We start from the raw sequence: 22,765 nt of genomic DNA, 5'->3' as shown, positions 1-22,765 counted from the left end.
AGCCACCACTAGGGGGAGCTCCCTGTATACAGAGATACATGATAAGATCCTGTCTGCAGCCACCACTAGGGGGAGCTCCCTGTATACAGAGATACATAAGATCCTGTCTGCAGCCACCACTAGGGGGAGCTCCCTGTATACAGAGATACATGATAAGATCCTGTCTGCAGCCACCACTAGGGGGAGCTCCCTGTATACAGAGATACATGATAAGATCCTGTCTGCAGCCACCACTAGGGGGAGCTCCCTGTATACAGAGATACATGATAAGATCCTGTCTGCAGCCACCACTAGGGGGAGCTCCCTGTATACAGAGATACATGATAAGATCCTGTCTGCAGCCACCACTAGGAGGAGCTCCCTGTATACAGAGATACATGATAAGATCCTGTCTGCAGCCACCACTAGGGGGAGCTCCCTGTATACAGAGATACATGATAAGATCCTGTCTGCAGCCACCACTAGGGGGAGCTCCCTGTATACAGAGATACATGATAAGATCCTGTCTGCAGCCACCACTAGGGGGAGCTCCCTGTATACAGAGATACATGATAAGATCCTGTCTGCAGCCACCACTAGGGGGAGCTCCCTATATACAGAGATACATGATAAGATCCTGTCTGCAGCCACCACTAGGGGGAGCTCCCTGTATACAGAGATACATGATAAGATTCTGTCTGCAGCCACCACTAGGGGGAGTAACTGATATACTACCCTTTAACTGTAGTCAAAAAAAGATGATTTGGAGCTCTGAATCAGAGATATGAAGCTTTGATTTTCTTAGAGAAATAATATTAAATAAATCACTTCGGATCCTTGAGAAGGGGATTTACATTACAGCTAGGGTTCCACAGTAATGAAATATTTGCAATTATTGCTCTGATGTAAATGCATTATTTTCAGCTCCTGACACACAGACTGCTGCTTCATGGATTCATCAGTTATTTCCACTGCTCTATTATCTATTATTTCTCTATTATCTATCTATCTATCTATCTATCTATCTATCTATCTATCTATCTATCTATCTATCTATCTATCTATCTAGTATCTATCTATTATCTACCTTCTATCTATCTATCTATCTATCTATCTATTATCTATCTATCTATCTATCTATCTATCTATTATCTCTCTATCTCTTTGTTGTGTTCCTAACTCCATTAATAGACTCTACTTCTCTGTACACTAAATTCTAGAAGCTTTTTTTATTCTCAGTTATCTGAAGCATCAACGCCTAGACATCCATTATTGTGGTGACATGTCTTTGGCTCCCTCCATCAGTCACCTCTTCCTCCCTTTTGGTGCCAAATGGTGAGAAATAAGATTCTTTTTCCAACTAATTTGAAAAGTCATAATTCTAGGAAAATAATTGTTCCAAGTGACAGATCTCCAGATGTGAAATCCCAGACATGTCCCACCAGAGCCTCCTGGAAGATTTGTGCGTCTACACTACCAGACACAGTCCTCTATGTATCACTGCCATATAGATTATACTTATAAAATGCACATTGGCCAACTCATAAGAGCCCACCAGTAATGACAAGGTGATTTATCTATCTATTATCTATCTATCTATCTATCTATCTATCTATCTATCTATCTATCTATCTATCTATCTATTATCTATCGTTTATCTATTATCTATTATGCATCCATCCCAGACCTCCGTTGGGCAGCACTTAGGCCGTTTCGTACCTGTGGTCTCGTTGTAGTAGTCCGGGTGGTCTATGCACTCGTTGCGCTTGTGGTCGATTAGCTGCATAATGTTACATTCTGGCACAGAGAGAATCTGCAAACACAAAAACCACATGTGAGGCGTCTTATAATCCTGGAGAAGAACTGACAATCTACAGCCAAGTCCCCCCTCGCTGTCCATGATCCCCTCATCCCCAACACCCTGGAGCCATTAGATGACGGCCATGGTCCGGCTCCATCGTTCCCCATGTGAGCGCCATCTCTCCGCTGAATATTTGTCCGGTGACTCGGGAACCGTCACTTTGTTATGTGGCAAGTGAAGATGTCAAGATCTGTCCTGGAAGACGCGTGGAGACATTTGCATAATTGCATAATAACAAACTTCATGCAAAACAAGTAATCTGCATATTAAATCCTCTCTGCACCGTGACGGATCCCAGAGGCCGGAGACAGCGCAACATAACACATCGGCAGCACGTGGGGATTTAAAGGGAACCTGCCCCCGAGAAGGATCATTCTATCCCAGGAGACCCCTAGTAAAGTCTGACTGCAGGGTGCATCTCTAATCAGTATGTAGACCCCCGAATTGTCCATTGGGTCTTTATAATACAAGGCCGGCCTGCTCCCAGGTGGTCACATGGCTTATTTTTAGGGCGGCATGAGGAGCATCGTGTGATCTAGGTTTTGTTGGGATAGTTGCCCCCAGAAGTCCAAGTCTATTAGGGCACCATAGGGGGGTGAGCAGAGAAGGACGAGACTCGGGTGGGTGCAGTTGTGACATAATAATGGGCTTCAGAAAAAAAAGACGATCTACAGATGACGTTGCAGCCACACAGTGACCCTGAACATCACGCCCATGAGGAGCGAGCCCAAACACCATCATTTCCTCCCATACACATGCATGTATGTTCAATGTGAAGGGCAGAGTAAGCCACTGCCAGAAACATCTGCCATCGACTTATCCTTCCAGCGTAGGAAAGGACTGGGGGACACTGGTTGTCCACTGCTGCCAAAATCCTCTGGATCAGCCAGCGTCCCTCCTCGGTGCCATTACTGACCACGTGGTCTTTGTACCGTGCAATTAGTGTAAGTTGTGGAGCGTTCGAGTATTTAGTCGCCTCTACTGGAAAAAAGACATTAGTGCAAATGTTATGTGCAAACCGTTTCTTCCTGGGAGGACACAGCTACGATTGGCGCCTTCCGCTCGGCTGCGGTGCACGTTGGAGTCGGCGGTGGTGTTTACTCTCCCTGCAGGTAGATGAGGCTGATGCACTGCTTGTAATAACATGCTGCTGCTGCACAGTGCGCAGAACCAGCCTCTCCTGGGCCTTCACCTGCATTTCTGGCCTCTCACAATTTTTCTCACTATTTACAACATTTTATTAATCTTTAGTGTCATGATCCAGACCGGATTTTGAGTCCTGTTTTCCCCTTTTCCCGGTCTGGTCATGTCAAGAGTTAACCTTTCTCAGCCTCTGTCTGGTCTCAGGTTGGCTATTTATTGCTGCTGCTTCCTGCAGGCCACGTCAGTTATAGTTTTTGCCTAGTGCTGCTCTAGCTGACTCCGATTGCTCTGATTGGTCCTGCTTCATTTGCTGTCTGAACCCGTGTCTATGTTTTCCCCTGTTCCCGTTTTGACTTAGTGTTTCCCTTTAGTGTGCTGACTCCCTGGCTTTGACTTGGCTTGTATCCTGACCTGTTTCTGTCCTTTGTCTTTTGGCTTATCCACTCCTGTCCGTTACAGACCCCCTGGCTTGTCTCTGACCGCGAGTTTGCTTATTCCTTTGGTACTGTGATACAGTCTAGGATTTGACCCGGCTTGTTTGACTATTCTTCTGCCACCTGTGGTAGCCTCACTGTTGCACTGCAGGTCAGCTCTGTTTAGGTGCAGACCTGCTTCCTCTCTACTGCCATCTAGTGAAGCCTGCACCTACCTGCATTGCAGCAGCATCACATGTAGCTTCCTATAGAAGTTCATATCTCCCTCTGGGCAAGACATGCTGGGACATGTAGTCACCAGACCTACAGTAGGAAAAAATAAGTATTTGATACACTGCTGAGTTTGCAAGTTTTCCCACCTACAAAGAATGGAGAGGTCTGTAATTTTTATCGTAGGGACACTTCGCCTGTGAGAGACGGAATCTAAGAATAAAAACCAGAAAATCACATTGTAGGATTTTTACATAATTAATTAGTATTTTATTGCCTGAAATAAGTATTTGATCACCGACCAACCAGCGAGAATTCTGTCTCTCACAGACCTGTTACTTTTTCTGTTAGGCCGGAGACACACTGGTGCGAGATACGGCCGAGTCTCGCTGGTTAAAAGCAAGCTGTGGCACCTGCACTCCGGAGTGGAGTGTGCGGCTCCATGTATTGCTATGCAGCTGCACGCTCCGCTCCGGAATGCCGGTGCCACAGCTTGCTTTTAACCAGCGAGACTCGGCCGTATCTCGCACCAGTGTGTCTCCGGCCTAAGACGCCTCCTACTCTGCACTCATTACCTGGATTAATTGCTCTTGTTTGACCTCATTATCTGTATAAAAGACACCTGTGCACACACTCAATCACACTCCAACCTCTCCACCATGGCCAAGACCAAAGAGCTGTCTAAGGTCATCAGGGACAAAATTGTAGACCTGCACAAGGCTGTGATGGACGACAGGACAACAGGCAATCAGCTTTGTGAGAAGGCAAGAACTGTTGTCGAAATTATTAGAAAATGGAAGAAACACAAGATGACTGTCAATCTTCCTCGGTCTGGGGATCCATACAGGATCTCGCCTGGTGGGGTAGAGATGATTCTGAGAAAGGTCAGGAATCAGCTGAGAACTACACAGTAGGAGCTGGTCAATGACCTGAAGAGAGCTGGGACCACAGTCTCAAACATTACCATTAGTAACAAACCACGGCGTCAAGGATTAAAATCCTGAAGAGCACACAAGGTCCCCCTGCGTACGCCAGGACATGTCCAGGGACATTTGAAGTTCGACATTGACCATCTGGATGATCCAGAGGAGGCATGGGAGAAGGTCTTGTGGTCAGATAAGACCAAAATAGAACTTTTTGGTATCAACTTCACCTGCTGTGTTTGGAAGAAGAAGAAGGATGAGTACAACCCCAAAAACACCATTCTAACCGTGAAGCATGGTGGGGGAAATATCATACTTTTGGGGTGCTTTACTGCACCATACTGAAGGGAGGATAGATGGGGTCATGTATTGCGAGATTTTGGCCAACAACCTCTTTCCCTCAGTAGAGCATTGAAGATGGATTATGGCTGGGTCTTCCAGCATGACATTGACCCAAAACACACAGCCAGGGCAACTAAGGAGTGGCTCTGTAAGAAGCATCTGAATGTCCTGGAGTGGCCTAGCCCAACAGAAAATCTTTGGAGCTGAAATTCAATGTTGCCCAGTGACAGCCCCAAAACCTGAAAGATCTGTATGGAGGAGGGGGCCAATATCTCTGCTGCAGTGTGTGCAAACCTGGCCAAGAACCACAGGAAACGTCTGACCTCTGTACCTGCAAACAAAGGTTTCTGGACCAAATATTAAGCCCTGTTTTTCTATTGTATCAAATACTTATTTCATGAAATAAAATGTAAATTAATTATGTAATTATCCTACAATGTGATTTTCTGGATTTTATTTTTAGATTCTGTCTCTCCCAGGTGAAGTGTACGTACGATAACAATTACAGCCCTCTCCATTCTGTGTAGGGGGGAAAATTTGCAAAATCGGCAGTGTATCAAATACTTATTTCCCCCACTGTATAACTTGCAGATCTTTCTCCATCAGTGAAGAGATCTTGAAGCTGAAGAGGAATCCGCACATTCTATCAGAATGATATTAATAATCTCCCGGGTCGCGGCGCTGTCAGTCGTGTCCGCGGCACGTAATCCGCTATCATGTGTCTGATCAACACTCGAAGCCTCGACAAACACAGCGCTACCATCAGCAAATAAAGGAGCAGGATTCCCTCCCGCCGGCCCCGATTTGTTTGCACGCGGAGCAATTAGTTTGGGTGAATACAAAGAGGCGGCGACGGATTTAGTGAGCGGCACTTTAGGAAAATCAAAGGAATGTTTTCATACTTATTTCATTAAGGCGGCGGGACAAGCCCCGGCCTGCCCTGTCCTGCCCCGGCCTGCCGGCCCCCGGGGGCCAACATACACAGCCTGAGGATGGAGTCCAGTACAGTGGTCGCAGGATCGAGTCCCTGATGGGTTTTTAAAATTATTTTTTAATTTTTAAGTGCAATGAATAGAAACGAGGCACAATGGAGGCGAAACGGGACCCTGAGCCGTGTACACCCCCTGCACCGGACCCTGCATTGTGTGAACCACACCCTGCGCCATGTGCACCCCCTGCACAGTGGGCACCCCCTGCACCGTGGGCACCGGACCCTCTGTTGTGAACCACCCCCTCCGCTATGTGCACCATGGGCACCGGACCCTGCGTCGTGTGAACCAGACCCTGCATTGTGTGCACTGTACCCTGCGCTGTAGGAGGTGTTGACACAGTTTTTTTTACAGTTTTTTTTAGCACAAACTCTGCAAAAATGATGAGATTTAATTGGATTGATGTACAGTTTCAGCTCCAAAAACAGCAAAATAAAAAAAACTCAGTGTGATTCCTCCAAAGGACTCGTTCACAATGAAGAAACTGAACAGAAATTCTCCAGATCCTGCTCAAAATCGAAATAAAAAACAACAACTTTGAGTTTCTAATCAGTTTCTGATCCAAAAAACGTAGCAGAAAGCCTTAGGGCCGCTCAGACGTGTGATTGTTTTCACGTATGAGAATATCGCAGCGCGGCCTCTGATCACAGGTCGGTTTGGGACGAGGGTCATCAGGTTTTTTCGCACACGGAGAAATCAAAAATAAATCTCCCTTCTTCCTTCTGAGAGTCTGTGACATCGCGCCATATTCAGATGTCAGCGGAGGTTTTCTCACGGACACATTGACTTTCATTGCCGATTTTAATCCGACCCTTGAATCTTGTGTCTGATATTTGCTGCAGAACATTCCTCCTTCCCTTACATTCACAGATCCGAGGGTCTCCTGATCCTGACCCCAATCCCCCCAGCCTTACATGTGCCCATGACCCGCACATGGACACGGATGGATGACTGTAGCTTCTCTCATGGCTGGATCTTCTCCTGAAATACTCTGTGCTCCAGTGACGTCATTCTCCTCCTCTCCTGAAATACTCTGTGCTCCAGTGACGTCACTATCCCCCTCTTCTGAAATACTCTGTGCTCCAGTGACGTCATTCTCCCCCTCTCCTGAAATACTCTGTGCTCCAGTGACGTCACTATCCCCCTCTCCTGAAATACTCTGTGCTCCAGTGACGTCATTCTCCCCCTCTCCTGAAATACTCTGTGCTCCAGTGACGTCATTCTCCCCCTCTCCTGAAATACTCTGTGCTCCAGTGACGTCATTCTCTGAACAGCCAATGATCCACACAAAGAGCAATAAGCCGAAAAACAAATAGAAAATCACTGTAAAGACGAAACAAAAGCCATAAAGTGTAAAAGGTCAAAGTATCAGATGCAGAACATCGTGTACTAGAGAGAAGGGGCGGTGGAGAGGCCGCACTCTGGAACTACAACTCCCAGCATAGCCTGCAGAGAATGATGGATGGAGTTTATGGAGAGATGCATGTATGATCGCAGTGCATTATACACTGTCCTATATACAGATAACACGTCCGATCACTACGGCTATGCCACATGACAAACCCAGCTGAAAACAAGTCCATCAGTGCAGAACGCGCCCTACTCAGCTCTGCTGCATCCAACTAACTCAGCTTTAGAGCATCTGTGCATCTCATCTCTGCTGCATCTAACAAGCTCGGCTCTGCTGCATCTGACAAGCTCGGCTCTGCTGCATCTGACAAGCTCGGCTCTGCTGCATCTGACAAGCTCGGCTCTGCTGCATCTGACAAGCTCGGCTCTGCTGCATCTGACAAGCTCATCTCTGCAGCATCTGACAAGCTCGGCTCTGCTGCATCTGACAAGCTCGGCTCTGCTGCATCTGACAAGCTCGGCTCTGCTGCATCTGACAAGCTCGGCTCTGCTGCATCTGACAAGCTCGGCTCTGCTGCATCTGACAAGCTCATCTCTGCAGCATCTGACAAGCTCAGCTCTGCTGCATCTGACAAGCTCGGCTTCCTGCATCTGACAAGCTCAGCTCTGCTGCATCTGACAAGCTCGGCTCTGCTGCATCTGACAAGCTCGGCTCTGCTGCATCTGACAAGCTCGGCTTCCTGCATGTGACAAGCTCGGCTCTGCTGCATCTGACAAGCTCGGCTTACTGCATGTGATAAGCTCGGCTTCCTGCATCTGATAAGCTCGGCTTACTGCATGTGATAAGCTCGGCTCTGCTGCATCTGACAAGCTCGGCTCTCCTGCATCTGACAAGTTTGGCTCTGCTGCATCTGACAAGCTCGGCTCTGCTGCATCTGACAAGCTTGGCTTACTGCATGTGATAAGCTCGGCTCTGCTGCATCTGACAAGCTCTGCTCTGCTGCATCTGACAAGCTCGGCTCTGCTGCATCTGACAAGCTCAGCTTACTGCATGTGATAAGCTCGGCTCTGCTGCATCTGACAAGCTCTGCTCTGCTGCATCTGACAAGCTCGGCTCTGCTGCATCTGACAAGCTCGGCTTCCTGCATCTGACAAGCTCGGCTTACTGCATGTGATAAGCTCGGCTCTGCTGCATCTGACAAGTTTGGCTCTGCTGCATCTGACAAGCTCGGCTCTGCTGCATCTGACAAGCTCGGCTTACTGCATGTGATAAGCTCGGCTCTGCTGCATCTGACAAGCTCTGCTCTGCTGCATCTGACAAGCTTGGCTCTGCTGCATCTGACAAGTTTGGCTCTGCTGCATCTGACAAGCTCGGCTTACTGCATGTGATAAGCTCGGCTCTGCTGCATCTGACAAGCTTGGCTCTGCTGCATCTGACAAGCTCGGCTTCCTGCATCTGACAAGCTCGGCTCTGCTGCATCTGACAAGTTTGGCTCTGCTGCATCTGACAAGTTTGGCTCTGCTGCATCTGACAAGCTCGGCTCTGTTTCAGTTTTAATGGATGCAGCAGTGCCGAGTTTGTTAAATGAGGTCTGCAGCACCGCACCAACACACTTTGCGCCTTCGCCAAACTCAACCAACCCAGCTCTGCTCCATCTGGGCATACGCGCGGCTGTGCTGGTGATCGGCTGGGTAAATATTGGCTGTAGTCCGCGTCTATCCGAGGAGCGATCGTATTGACTCTGAGATCAATATTCTCTGTGCTGTGAGCGGTGAGCAGCGCGGACATTGCCGGAGCAATTAGAGAGGAGAAAACAGTGCTCAGCCCTTCAGGAAAATTCCGCTAGTCCGGCATTAGGTGATCGGATATTCCAGATTACAGGACGCACAAAACTCTAATTGGTAAAAAAAATATCTGGATGACAAAAAGTCGCATCGAAAACAGACGCACAAGATAAGTGCAACCTAGAGAAAAAACACGGTGCGAACCGGAGCAAAAACCGCAGAAAAACTACAAAAATAGGAACAATAATGTAGTGAAGTGCAGGAATCGGCGGCACGGACAATTCTCCGGCACTTTGTCTCTGATGCTGCGAGGCTTCGGTGTCTTTCTATCGACCTCAATCTGAATTTCCTCGTCCAGAACCGTCCGTGTCGGATCCGATTGTTCTGTAGCAGCTGTTTGCATTTGTTGTGGTCGCGCTGCTGCTTGGTTCCCGCCATCTGCCGACCCGCTGCCTCCCTGATGCCACCCACAGCTCCTCCATGAAATGTGATTTACACCGCTGTTTTTATGCCGCCATATAGTTTACAAACTTTCAGACTCTGTTCTTTTCTTGTGCTATGAGGCAAAATGACTCTAAAGTGACCAGTCCCAGATGTAAACGTGTTCCTTTTATTACTGAGGCCAAGAATGGGATTGAAAAGGTGATACAGACAAATAATGCAGCCAAACAGAGCCCATAAATAATACTGCACTGCGCTGCTTAAGGCTACTTTCACACTAGCGTTAACTGCAATACGTCGCAAATGCGTCGTTTTGCAGAAAAAATGCATCCTGCAAAAGTGCTTGCAGGATGCGTTTTGTCAGCATTGACTAACATTAGCGACGCATTTGTGACGCATTGCCACACGTCGCAACCGTTGTGCGACGTTGCGCCGTGTTGTGGCGGACCGTCAGGAGCAAAAAACATTACATGTAACGTTTTTTGCTCCCGACGGTCCGCTTTTTCCGACCGCGCATGCGCGGCTGGAACTCCGCCCCCACCTCCCCGCACCTCACAATGGGGTGGCGGATGCGCTGGAAAAATGCATCCGCTGCTCCCGTTGTGCGGCGGAGACAACGCTAGTGTCGGTGACCTCGGCCCGACGCACTGCGACGGACCGAGCCCGACGCTAGTGTGAAAGAAGCCTAAGTCACACCATACTTACCTAACACAACCACAATACGGTGCTGTAATAATATCGCTGTACAATGTCCCTTTGCTATCATTACATACTGACCCAACACAACCACCATACAGTGCTGTAATACACTGTGTTCCAAATTATTATGCAAATAATATTTCCTCCTATTTTCTCTACGTTACCTATCTGAATTGCAGTCATTGTTATTTCCCAGTCATCTACTATTCTAGTATAATTGCAATGTTTTGGAACAAACTGCCTATGAAAACAGAATCTTTTAAAAAAAAATAAACACTCAAAATGCATGTTCCAAATTATTATGCACAGCAGAGTTTTCAACCTTTTTTGAACAAAATAATGGTCAGTTGTGAAGTTATAAGCATTATCAGCTTATTAAAAAATGAAATCAAACAGTTTTCAAGTGAAACCTTTATTCTAGGTGATGTTACATTTGCACATAGGACCCCTTGTTGGAAAGAAGCCTCAGAACTCTCTCGTCCATTGAATTTGTCAGTTTTTGGATGGTTTCTGCTCCAATTGTTTTGCATGTGGACAGAATCCCCTCCCAGAGCTGTTGCTTAGATGTGAACTGCCTCCCGCCATCATAGACACTCCTTTTGATGATGCTCCAGAGGTTCTCAATGGGGTTGAGGTCAGGGGAAGATGGTGGCCACACCATAAGTTTGTCCTCTTTTATGCCCATAGCAGCCAGAGATGCAGATGTGTTTTTTGCAGCATGAGACGGTGCATTATCATGCATGAAAATGATCTTGCTGTGGAAAGCACGGTTCTTCCTCTTGAACCATGGCAGGAGGTGTTGTTTTAGAAACTCCACATAGATTATGGAGTTCATCTTTACCCCTTCAGGGATCATAAAGGGGCCGACAATCTCTCTCCCCATGATTCCAGCCCAAAACATTACTCCACCTCCTCCTTGTTGGCGCCTTAGCCGTGTTTTCATGGGGTGTCCATCAACCAGCCATCCTCCACTCCATCCATCTGGACCATCGAGCGTTGCACGGCACTCATCGGTGAACAAAACAGTTTGGAAGTCAGTCTTCATGTATCGTTTGGCCCACTGGAGCCGTTTCTGCTTGTGTGCAGTGGATAGAGGTGGTCGACAGGATGGCTTACGCACAGCTGCAAACCTCTGAAGGACCCTGCATCTTGTTGTTCTGGGGACGTTGGAGGCACCAGCAGCTTCAAAAACTTGTCTGCTGCTATGACAAGGCATTTTTGCAGCTGCTCTTTTAACCTTACGCAATTGCCTGTTGGAAAGAGTCCTCAATTTTTCCTTATCAGCACGCACACGTGTGTGCTGGGAATCAGCTACATACTTCTTGATTGTGCGATGATCACGATGAAGTGTCTTGGCAATGTAGATTGTAGTCATGCCTTGACCTAAATACTCCACAATTTGTTGCTTCTCAGCAGCCGACACATCCTTTTTCTTTCCCATTTTGGCAAAAAATGTAGGCTGCTTAATAATGTGGAACAGCCTTCTTAAGTAGTCTTGCCTTTATTTGGACACACCGGCCAAACTAATGTGCACAGGTATCTGCAATTCAGTCCTGACACACATCACCATCAATGAGTTTAAATGACAAACAAAAAAACTCTAACCTTATCACTCCTAAGCTCTATGTGCATAATAATTTGGAACACAGTGTAATACTGCCATTACATACTGGCCCAACAAATCCACTTTGTACAGCACTAATAATACTGCCATACAATGCCCTATATGTCATACAATAATGCCCCAACAGAAACATCCTTGTCACTCCAGTAATAGGTCTATACAATGCCCCGGAATTCATTGGCCCAATACAACCCCCATGCAGTGCTGTAATAATACTGCTGCTACATACTGGCCCAATACAACCCCCATGCAGCGCTGTAAGTATCAGTCACAGTACTCATATAACAGTGTTAGTCAGACGGTGCCAGTCACAGTACAGTACTCTTACTCTAGTAGTAGAATTAGCTATGAGACGATACATCAGCTCAGTAAATAATAAGTAAATGATACACAGCTCAGCAGAAGATATCAAATATTAAAAGCTTAGATACATCGGCTCAGACTTTAGCAACACACATGAAAATAATAAAAAGTAATTTTCACCAACTTTTACATGTTGACCTGGACACATGATATCACATTGGCCGAACAGTGGAGTAAAACTTTTTTTTATAAATTCCACCTTTCAATTGCAAAGATATTAGCGATCAAAGTATTCTTTTAAATCCAAGTGGGTGTGATCAGAGAGATTTCACTGGGGGCGTGTACTGCTTCATCTTTCTGAGACTGAGCAATCAAAAACAGGCAGGAAATCACTTGGGAATGTTGTAAGCCATTGTGGGGGCGTGTTCTTTTTTCCCCAGTGTGTTGATGCCTCCTCATGGTTGGTCAGCATCAGAAGGAAGAAATACACGCCTCCAGTGAAATCTCTCTAGCAATGCCCAGTTAGACACAAAAAAATTAACTGTTTAGGTGTCAAATACTTTGATCACTAATATCTCTGCTTTTGTATTAGAATTAGATACAGTAGCTCAGCAGACAGTATCACACATGATAGGATTAGATCAATCCAGTGTCAGTGACAGACTGGGACTGAAATTCAGTCCTGGCATTTGAAATCACACAGGCCCATGCTGTCCCTGTCCCCAAGCACCATACGGGATATATTACTAATATTACCCTGGACCGAGGAAAGGAAGATTTACTATTAGACCAATATTTCTAATGATGCCCAGAGATCTGCTGTGTTAATTGATGGAGTCACCTACTTTGTGCTTCATCACAACTCTTAACAATATGGGTGTCTTGAGAACACCTACTCTGTTAACGACGTTGCAGACAATGCAGCCCACAACCAGACAGGCCCTTCTGGCATTTGCCAGAATTGCCAAATGGCCAGTCCGGCCCTGAGTCTCACTATTGATGGTACACTGAGTGGTATCTTGTGCCTGTCTTGGTCCACAAGCCATGTAACTCCTAGTCATCCATTCCTCCAGCAGACAATGTAATTACATCTCTGATCATTTTTCTGCACATCATTCGGGGCCTCCAGCATTACCTTGACAAATTGTTTTTGTGAACTCTGCAGAGCTCCTTTCTGAGCCGAACAACCGCAGGCTGCAAAAGACCTTTACTCCATGTCTAGGATGCACCAACGACAGCTCCAGAACTGAAAGTGCTGGATTATCAGAGGACAGTAGCAAAGGTGAACAGTGCACCACTATTATCTAGGATATAACTTATGATTAGATAAACATCACTGTGTACATACATTACATTACTGATCCTGAGTTACATCCTATATTACCTCCAGAGCTGCACTCACTATTCTGCTGGTGCAGTCGCTGTGTACATACATTACATTACTGATCCTGAGTTACATCCTATATTACCCTCCAGAGCTGCACTCACTATTCTGCTGGTGCAGTCACTGTGTACATACATTACATTATTGATCCTGAGTTACATCCTGTATTATACTCCAGAGCTGCACTCACTATTCTGCTGGTGCACTGTGTACATACATTACATTACTGATCCTGAGTTACATCCTGTATTATACTCCAGAGCTGCACTCACTGTTCTGCTGGTGCAGTCACTGTGTACATACATTACATTACTGATCCTGAGTTACATCCTGTGTTATACTCCAGAGCTGCACTCACTGTTCTGCTGGTGCAGTCACTGTGTACATACATTACATTACTGATCCTGAGTTACATCCTGTATTATACTCCAGAGCTGCACTCACTATTCTGCTGGTGCAGTCACTGTGTACATACATTACATTACTGATCCTGAGTTACATCCTGTATTATACTCCAGAGCTGCACTCACTGTTCTGCTGGTGCAGTCACGGTGTACATACATTACATTACTGATCCTGAGTTACATCCTGTATTATACCCCAGAGCTGCACTCACTATTCTGCTGGTGCAGTCACTGTGTACATACATTACATTACTGATCCTGAGTTACATCTTGTATTATACCCCAGAGCTGCACTCACTATTCTGCTGGTACAGTCACTGTGTACATATATTACATTACTGATCCTGAGTTACATCCTGTATTATACCCCAGAGCTGCACTCACTATTCTGCTGGTGCAGTCACTGTGTACATACATTACATTACTGATCCTGAGTTACATCCTGTATTATACTCCAGAGCTGCACTCACTATTCTGCTGGTGCAGTCACTGTGTGCATACATTACATTACTGATTCTGAGTTACCTCCTGTATTATATACCCCAGAGCTGCACTCACTATTCTGCTGGTGCAGTCACTGTGTACATACATTACATTACTGATCCTGAGTTACATCCTGTATTACACTCCAGAGCTGCACTCACAATTCTGCTGGTGCAGTCACGGTGTACATACATTACATTACTGATCCTGAGTTACCCCCTGTATTATACCCCAGAGCTGCACTCACAATTCTGCTGGTGCAGTCACTGTGTACATACATTACATTACTGATCCTGAGTTTATCATTGCAGCCTGAGCTCTGCTGTATCTGCTGTACATTCTCTATATATCCAGACATTGTATTTGATGGGTTGTTGCACTCATGATTTGCTTTTTATGCTCTGCTCTGCTGCACCTGAAAATAAGTTTATAGCATCTGACACTTTAAACTTTGCTCCCTGTGAGCTCAGCTCTGCTGCGCCTGCATCTGACTTACTCTGCTCTGTGACCACATGAGACAGAATTTGATTCATGGGTGAATCTACAGATTCTACTGAGTCACAAACACGACTCCTTTAGCCGAGTCTCACGGATCTTCTCACGATGTCTGCGGTGCTGGCAGCATCCAAGGCTCACTGACAATAAACACACAGGCACGCTCACTACATACATGGATGCACACATAGGCACGCTCACTACATGCATGGATGCACACATAGGCACGCTCACTACATACATGGATGCACACATAGTCATGCTCACTACATACATGGATGCACACATAGGCATGCTCACTACATACATGGATGCACACATAGGCATGCTCACTACATACATGGATGCACACATAGGCACGCTCACTACATACATGGATGCACACATAGTCATGCTCACTACATACATGGGTGCACATATAGGCACGCTCACTACATACATGGATGCACACACAGGCACGCTCACTACATACACGGATGCACACAGGCACGCTCACTACATACACGGATGCACACATAGGCACGCTCACTACATACATGGATGCACACATAGGCACGCTCACTACATGCATGGATGCACACATAGGCACGCTCACTACATACATGGGTGCACATATAGGCATGCTCACTACATACATGGATGCACACATAGGCATGCTCACTACATACATGGATGCACACATAGTCATGCTCACTACATACATGGATGCACACATAGGCATGCTCACTACATACATGGATGCACACATAGGCATGCTCACTACATACATGGATGCACACATAGTCATGCTCACTACATACATGGGTGCACATATAGGCATGCTCACTACATACATGGATGCACACATAGTCATGCTCACTACATACATGGGTGCACATATAGGCATGCTCACTACATACATGGATGCACACATAGGCATGCTCACTACATACATGGATGCACACAGGCACACTCACTACATACATGGATGCACACAGGCACGCTCACTACATACATGGATGCACACATAGGCACGCTCACTACATGCATGGATGCACACATAGGCATGCTCACTACATGCATGGATGCACACATAGGCACGCTCACTACATGCATGGATGCACACATAGGCATGCTCACTACATGCATGGATGCACACATAGGCATGCTCACTACATACATGGATGCACACATAGGCACGCTCACTACATACATGGATGCACACATAGTCATGCTCACTACATACATGGGTGCACATATAGGCACGCTCACTACATACATGGATGCACACACAGGCACGCTCACTACATACACGGATGCACACAGGCACGCTCACTACATACACGGATGCACACATAGGCACGCTCACTACATACATGGATGCACACAGGCACGCTCACTACATACATGGATGCACACAGGCACGCTCACTACATACATGGATGCACACATAGGCACGCTCACTACATGCATGGATGCACACATAGGCATGCTCACTACATACATGGATGCACACATAGGCACGCTCACTACATACATTTGTGTATGGGACAGTTTTTTCTTTTATAATCTAACACCCTATTAAAAATTCACAGACCATGTATCGAAGGTCCTGGAAACATTCTGGCAGGCACTGAGCCACTTTCGCTGCACGTAACAATTAATGGTCTCGTTAGGTGGCAGATTTAAGTGATTGCTGATCTGATAAGAGCGAGAAGCAATTAAATTGTTACTGTGTTATTTATATAAAAGATTGCTGCTACGATATTGGCGGGGAGAGTAATCGGACCCGCGGTTATGATTATCTATGATATTCCAGATTTCATTCAGACACGTAAATAATTCCCACACTGCGAGAATCCTTTTTACACTTTATTTACGATGTGTTTACAGAGTACTGTCCCTTTAAATGAGACCATAAAGTAGCGATAGAGTGGGCACGACTGTCCAGGAGCCCCTTACTAAAATGCATTATGTAGATCAATATTTGCTTCAAAGGAAATAATCAGCCATTGAGTAAGTTCTCCAGCACACACTAACCACATTAGGGGGACCCCTAATAACAAATATTGATTGCAAAAAAATATATATATATTTCTAAAACAGTTTTGCTGGATGAAGTTTATTGAACGACACATTTGTTTTCTGCACAGATGCTGTCTGACAACTACAACTGGCTGTGGGGAGGAAGCAATGATGGTGGTGGTGGGGGAGAAAGCAATAATGGAGGTGGTGGAATTGGCAATGATGGTCGTGGTGGAAAGGGCAATAATGGGGTTGCTGGGGAAGGAGGAAATGATGAAGGTGGTGGAATGGGCAATGATGGGGTGGTGGGGAGAAAGCAATGATAGAGGTGGTGGAAAGGGCAATGATGGGGGTAGGGGAAAGGGCAATAATGGGATGCGGGGGAGGAGGACAATGGGGGGTGTGGGGGATTGGGAAGGGAGGAAGGAGGATTTATAATGGATTTAGGAACAGGGGGAGGTAGAGAAAGACATTATTATTGCTTATTATGTTTAAAATAGCAGCTGCAGCTTGGATAATCCAAACTGTTGCACAACTCTTAGGGTAGATAAATCTTAATCAGCAGGAAGAGTATAACCCATAACATAAAACGTAACTTTTACTAATATGGTTAAAATTGACAAAAAATGAACAATTATAGGTGCTCACGCCGAAAACTGTGCAGATTAAAAAACTGGTTCAATCTCACCGATTGTAGACGTGGGATACCCGCAAGGATGATAAGGGGTCCCGCAGGGGGGGGGTCCAGTATAGCGCCAAAAGATATGGGGTAGGGGGCCAGTTCCTTACTCCCCTGTCGTGCCCCAGCAAGTGACTCCTGTCCTTACAAGGACAGGCCCAAGTAAGCCCTGCTATGGACACCCCCCACCACAAACTCTGTAACCAACGCCTCCCAACGCGTTTCTTCTCCGGTCACGGAAATTCATCAGGGGAGTTATGGAAAGATCAATGAACGAGGTATGCTCAAATGTCCGTCATAGTCCAGGTATCAGCAGTGGCTGTAAACCCTTAAGACACCATTAGGTATTTAGATGTGGCCGCTCGCCACAATCAGTGAGTAAGCCGACATGGCACCCGCTGTCCACTTATAAACCGTCCCATCCCGCCCTCAAAAGGGTCTTTGTTCCTCCCCCCTCAATGGGATGAATAGCCGCCATCCCTGTTTAGTGTACCTTACCGCACAGCTGGGATGCACGCCGGCTCCACCGCACAGCACACGTGCATCCTCCGCCTCTAGCGCAGACCGGAAGTACCGGCGCCATCTTGGAATCGTCACTTCCGTTTGCGCGGCTGCAGCTATGCGCTCCAGAGATGGAACGCAAGCTAGATCATAGCAACCGACCGGACAATTGACGTCACATAGGTGTATGCTTTGTGCCCTAACGCTGCACCATACACTGAGGGATGAGAAGCCAGTCTGGTAAAAACACAGAGCGGGCTGGCATCACAGAGGACAGCTGTATATAATGTTCATTCCATATAATAAAAAACGAGCGGCAACGCAAACACATATCGCCGCTACGGCAGTGCTCCATGTATCCCAAGCGAGTCAACATACCTATGCCAATACACGATATCACATACACGTACCCCATACATACCGTCTCGTAACGTGGGCATACATACGTGCGTTGTCTGGAAGTGTCCAGACAAACATGTTGTCTACTAAGTAGAGATAATCGGTACAAGTAATGATTGTTGGAAGTGTCCAAACACACTCAGATGATCATTTACATGAAGTACCAGCCATGTCAATATTTTAGGGGTGGGATCAAACGGAGAGAACAATATAAACATCGAGTCAGGGCGGCATTGGGTACAAGCGGGCAGCAGATTAGCTAAATCAGCAGGAATATAATCATAATTGTCAAACATATAAAAAATGTCAAAATAGCACCAGATAGATCCCTCACTACTGGAAAGTCACCCAATGCAAACAAACAATAAACCATTGGTACCAGTTTACTTATTATGTTTAACACAGCCCCTTAGTATATAGTGTACTCACTTATTATGTATAGCACAGTTCCTTAGTATATAGGGTACTCGCTTATTATGTATAGCTCCATCCCTCAGTGTATAGTGTAGTCACTTTTTATGTATAGCAGTCCTTTAGTATATAGTGTACTCACTTATTATGTATAGCACAGTCCCTTAGTATATAGTGTACTCACTTATTATGTATAGCACAGTCCCTTAGTATATACTGTACTCACTTATTCGGTATAGCACAGTCCCTTAGTATATAGTGTACTCACTTATTCTGTATAACACCATCCTTAGTTACAAAGGTTCCTCTTTTATGTATAACATCATCCCTTGTTACATACCATCCTCTCTAGTTATATATGGTGCTGTCCCTTATTATATAGCTTCCTCTGCTGTTATGTACAGTGCTGTCTCTTACATAGTGTATTCTTGTTGTTTTTGTTATTCACAGGGCCCTCTTTTATTACACAGTCCCCTCTCTTGTTAGATATAAAATGATGGCTGATGGAGGAGCCGGTGACCAGACGACCAGCCCATCAGCTCCTCCATTAGAAAAGAAGCTTTCCCATGCTCCATCAGCCATCATTGCATTATACATCTAACAAGACAGGACGGTATGTAATAAAAAACTGGGCTCTATATAATGCAGTATGTAAGGGACAGTACTGTACATAACAAGAGAGGGCACTGTATAATAAGGGACAGCAATATACATAATAAAGGAGACTATGTAATGTATATACATGCATGTGGTGTGGATATATATATATATATATTTATATATACATAGCTTTGTCACCATAAAAGGAGGGGGCCCAGACACATTTCTTGCACAGGGGCCCCAAGCTGTCAGTGTCCGCCCCTGGGTCTACACTATAAGGGGCACGATTCAGCCACCGACGCTGGAGCATGGATGCAGAACATCCCGCCGATGTCACCCAACAATCCGCTGCATTCTGTGGGGAGAGCTGATGCGAAGGCTTTGTTCACACAGGTTTTTGATGAGTTTTTTTGGAGCCGTTCTTCTACAAAATCCTCATCTAAGGCGATGTGCACTTTTAGTTTTTTAAGGAGTTTTTAGAACAGAAACAAAGCAGAAACTTTCCAAATCCTCATCCAGATCTCAAAACTCCTTGAAAACTCGAAATCTTGGCGGTTCTGATCGGTTTCTGCTCCAAAAACTCAGCAAAAAACTCTGTGTGCACAATAGCTTAAGAACACTCCACAAACTGCAGGAAACCTCTTCCCAGATATTTATATGGGAAATCCGCTTTGAGTTTTTTGAGCTTCTCCAAACTTGGCACCGATGAAAAACTTCAGGAAAAAAATACTCGTCAAAAGCCTCTCCAGGAAAAGAACAGTCTCCCTGAAAAAATTCCCTCCAAAATAAAAGTGAGGGATTCTTTAGGCAGTTTTTAATTAATAATCTCATGATTATGAATGCCACAGAAAAACTCAGTGTGAACATGAACTAAGAGGTCAATTTCCACACAGCACCCCCGCAGGAGATATGGAGTATTACACATCTCTTAAGAAAAGGATATTTTGCATTTATTTTCTAAAACAGACACCCCCTAGTGTTACTGAGTCAGGACTTACATACTATATTGCAATATTCTGAATTCACACCCAGAGCTGACTTTTTTTCTTATTTATTCGGTATCGCAAAACAACCCCTGCTGCTTCAGAGTCTGCAAATGTTGTGGGAAGGATAGACCCTGCCTGAACGACCTGCATGCAGAAGTATTGCTTGCAGATCCATACTGGCAGCTATCATGATGGTGAATGCAGCTTTGGATGTAACTAGAGTAGAAGTGATGTGCACAATACAGTGCAGGGCTCAGAGCTCCTTCTGAAGAACATTGTATCTATTGTTTTGCACCAAAAATCAGCAACAGAAAAAGAAAAGAGAAGGAGCCGATACATTGTATCTTCTCACATGGACACTTAGGCTGTGTTCACACGTTGCGTTTTTGCAGCATTTTTCTGCATATTTGCTGTGTTTTTTTCCGTCTTAGGAAACAATGGGTAAAAGGAAAAATGTAGCAAAACATGCAGGTGTCATTTTTTGGTGCAAAAACCGTTGAGGAAGTTGCATCTTGATTTTTGGGGGGCACTAAACTTTATCATCGTGCACAAGACACAACAAAAACACAGCAAAAAAACGCAACAAAACTTGTTTTTTTGGAGCAGCTTCGAGCAGGTTTTGCCTGTAGAAAAAAAAGCAGCAAAAGCTCAACGTGTGCACATAGCCTAAACCCGACCAGCGTGAGAAGCCTGGCCCAGCACGCAGTGATACAGCTATAAAAGCCACATTACGATGCCTCACTATAAACACAGACTGAAACGCGTCCAAAATCCTTCTGGAGTTTACTGCAACAGACCGTCAGAGGAAAGGAGCAGACGAAGGTGCTGTCATGGTGATCTTATAGATCGTCAGGTACGACGGCCAATCATTTTATGGACAACTCTGAAATGCGCTGGTCTCAATCACATCTTTAATAAAGGACTTTGTCACGTCCAAAGCCGCCTGATTAGCCCTAGAGAAACTCCTCCGAGCTGCCAGTCTGGAGATTGAGCTGTGGCTAATGGCCGAAACGCGTTGGAGCCTTTATTTGTGCATTTGTAAAGGAGGACAGTGGAGTACGGCCAGTGCAATGGTAGGAAGCCTGGAGGACATAGCCGCGACCTGCCAACCAAGTGATGCCAATCTCTGCGTGAACCGATCTAACGCTAGTGCAGACCAAAATGCGGAACTTCCTCCCTTAGACTCTGCCCATGTCCAGATGTATACGGCCGCCTGGTCACCTAGGACTATTACTGCACCACTGGGACACCAAAGTCATGACGAAGGACGGGCACGGACAGAAATGCGTTGGCGTTCCTTCCCGTGTGTAATGTTTAGGACTTTGACCGAGCTCCGGTTGTAGGACAAAGGTCCGTCCTTCATATAATGGAGCATGATGTCGATCACGTCATGAAGAACGCTATGTAAGCAGGACACAGACGTAAGGACCGAGGATTAGGGCCGACCAAACTGCGACAGCGTCCCCTCGTGTACTGCAGTAAGGCCCCAGGGACGTCCTCACCTCATGTATCATGGAGAAGACTGGGAGACTGTGAGGCCTGAAACGCGTCAGGTGTTCTCACGGGTTCAGAGTCCGGTGACATCTCTATGGCTGGGGACCTGGCTACAAATCATGGCCAGTCAGAGCCATGGCTGATACAGTGCCATTAAGGTGTCGGCCTAGTGATTGAGGACCGGTGAGGTCCATGACGCAGCAGTCTGTCCCAGGAGGAGGTCTCCGCCATAGCTCGTACAGACTGCTGTCCCTAGTCGTTTATCAAGGCTCTTTTACAAGTAGGACAGTGACTTATTGGAAAGCTACAGGGGGCACTAGAGAGATTTCTCCCTTCTGGAGGGGACCTAATTAGCATATTTTTTACCCATGGAGCATTGCCTGACTTCATATATCTGGAGTAGAAGCTTTAAATGAAGCAGCTCAGCCGCCTCTCCGGGAGGAAATGGAGGCTACCCCTTTAAAGGGACCCTGACAGCAGGTATCAGGCGTGACGTCAGCCGGGTATGGTCGGCGCCGAAACCTTGAGAAAACCATAAGACAAGCCGCCAGGGACCGGGCAGGAGACTAGTCGGACAGGGGGGTCCCCGGCGGCTTGTTCCCACCCGCTGCCCCGGATTAGCAGGTCTCTGACTACGGGAGAGGCCTGTCAGTCATTGGCAGCGGGCGGGCAGAGCTCAGAGCCAATGTCTAGGGAGTTCCTTCCATCCAGAATGGAGGCCGGCTCGATGCTGCAGCTTGCAGGGGTCTACCAGGGTCTTTGGTAGTCAGACACCCAGTGAGTGATTGATGTGCAGTGTCAGTGTGCGGCACCGGAACTGTGTATGAAGCGCTGAGTGTGCA

At 46.2% G+C, this 22,765-nt stretch overlaps 1 protein-coding gene across 2 annotated transcripts in view; it reads right to left on the bottom strand.

Annotated features, from left to right (window-relative positions):
• LOC143781395 (vasoactive intestinal polypeptide receptor-like) overlaps nt 1-22,765 on the bottom strand; it is a 236,175-nt gene that overhangs the window by 192,181 nt on the left and 21,229 nt on the right. For both annotated transcript variants that reach the window (XM_077267989.1, XM_077267988.1), the window contains exon 2: nt 1,699-1,792. In XM_077267989.1, the coding sequence (XP_077124104.1) occupies nt 1,699-1,792 (94 nt within the window). The remainder of the gene's footprint in view (nt 1-1,698; nt 1,793-22,765) is intronic.

This window comes from Ranitomeya variabilis, chromosome 6, assembly GCF_051348905.1.
Source record: "Ranitomeya variabilis isolate aRanVar5 chromosome 6, aRanVar5.hap1, whole genome shotgun sequence".
Classification (NCBI taxonomy): domain Eukaryota; kingdom Metazoa; phylum Chordata; class Amphibia; order Anura; family Dendrobatidae; genus Ranitomeya; species Ranitomeya variabilis.
The sequence above is the reverse complement of the archived record's forward strand: the minus strand, read 5'-3'. Positions and strand labels throughout refer to the sequence as shown.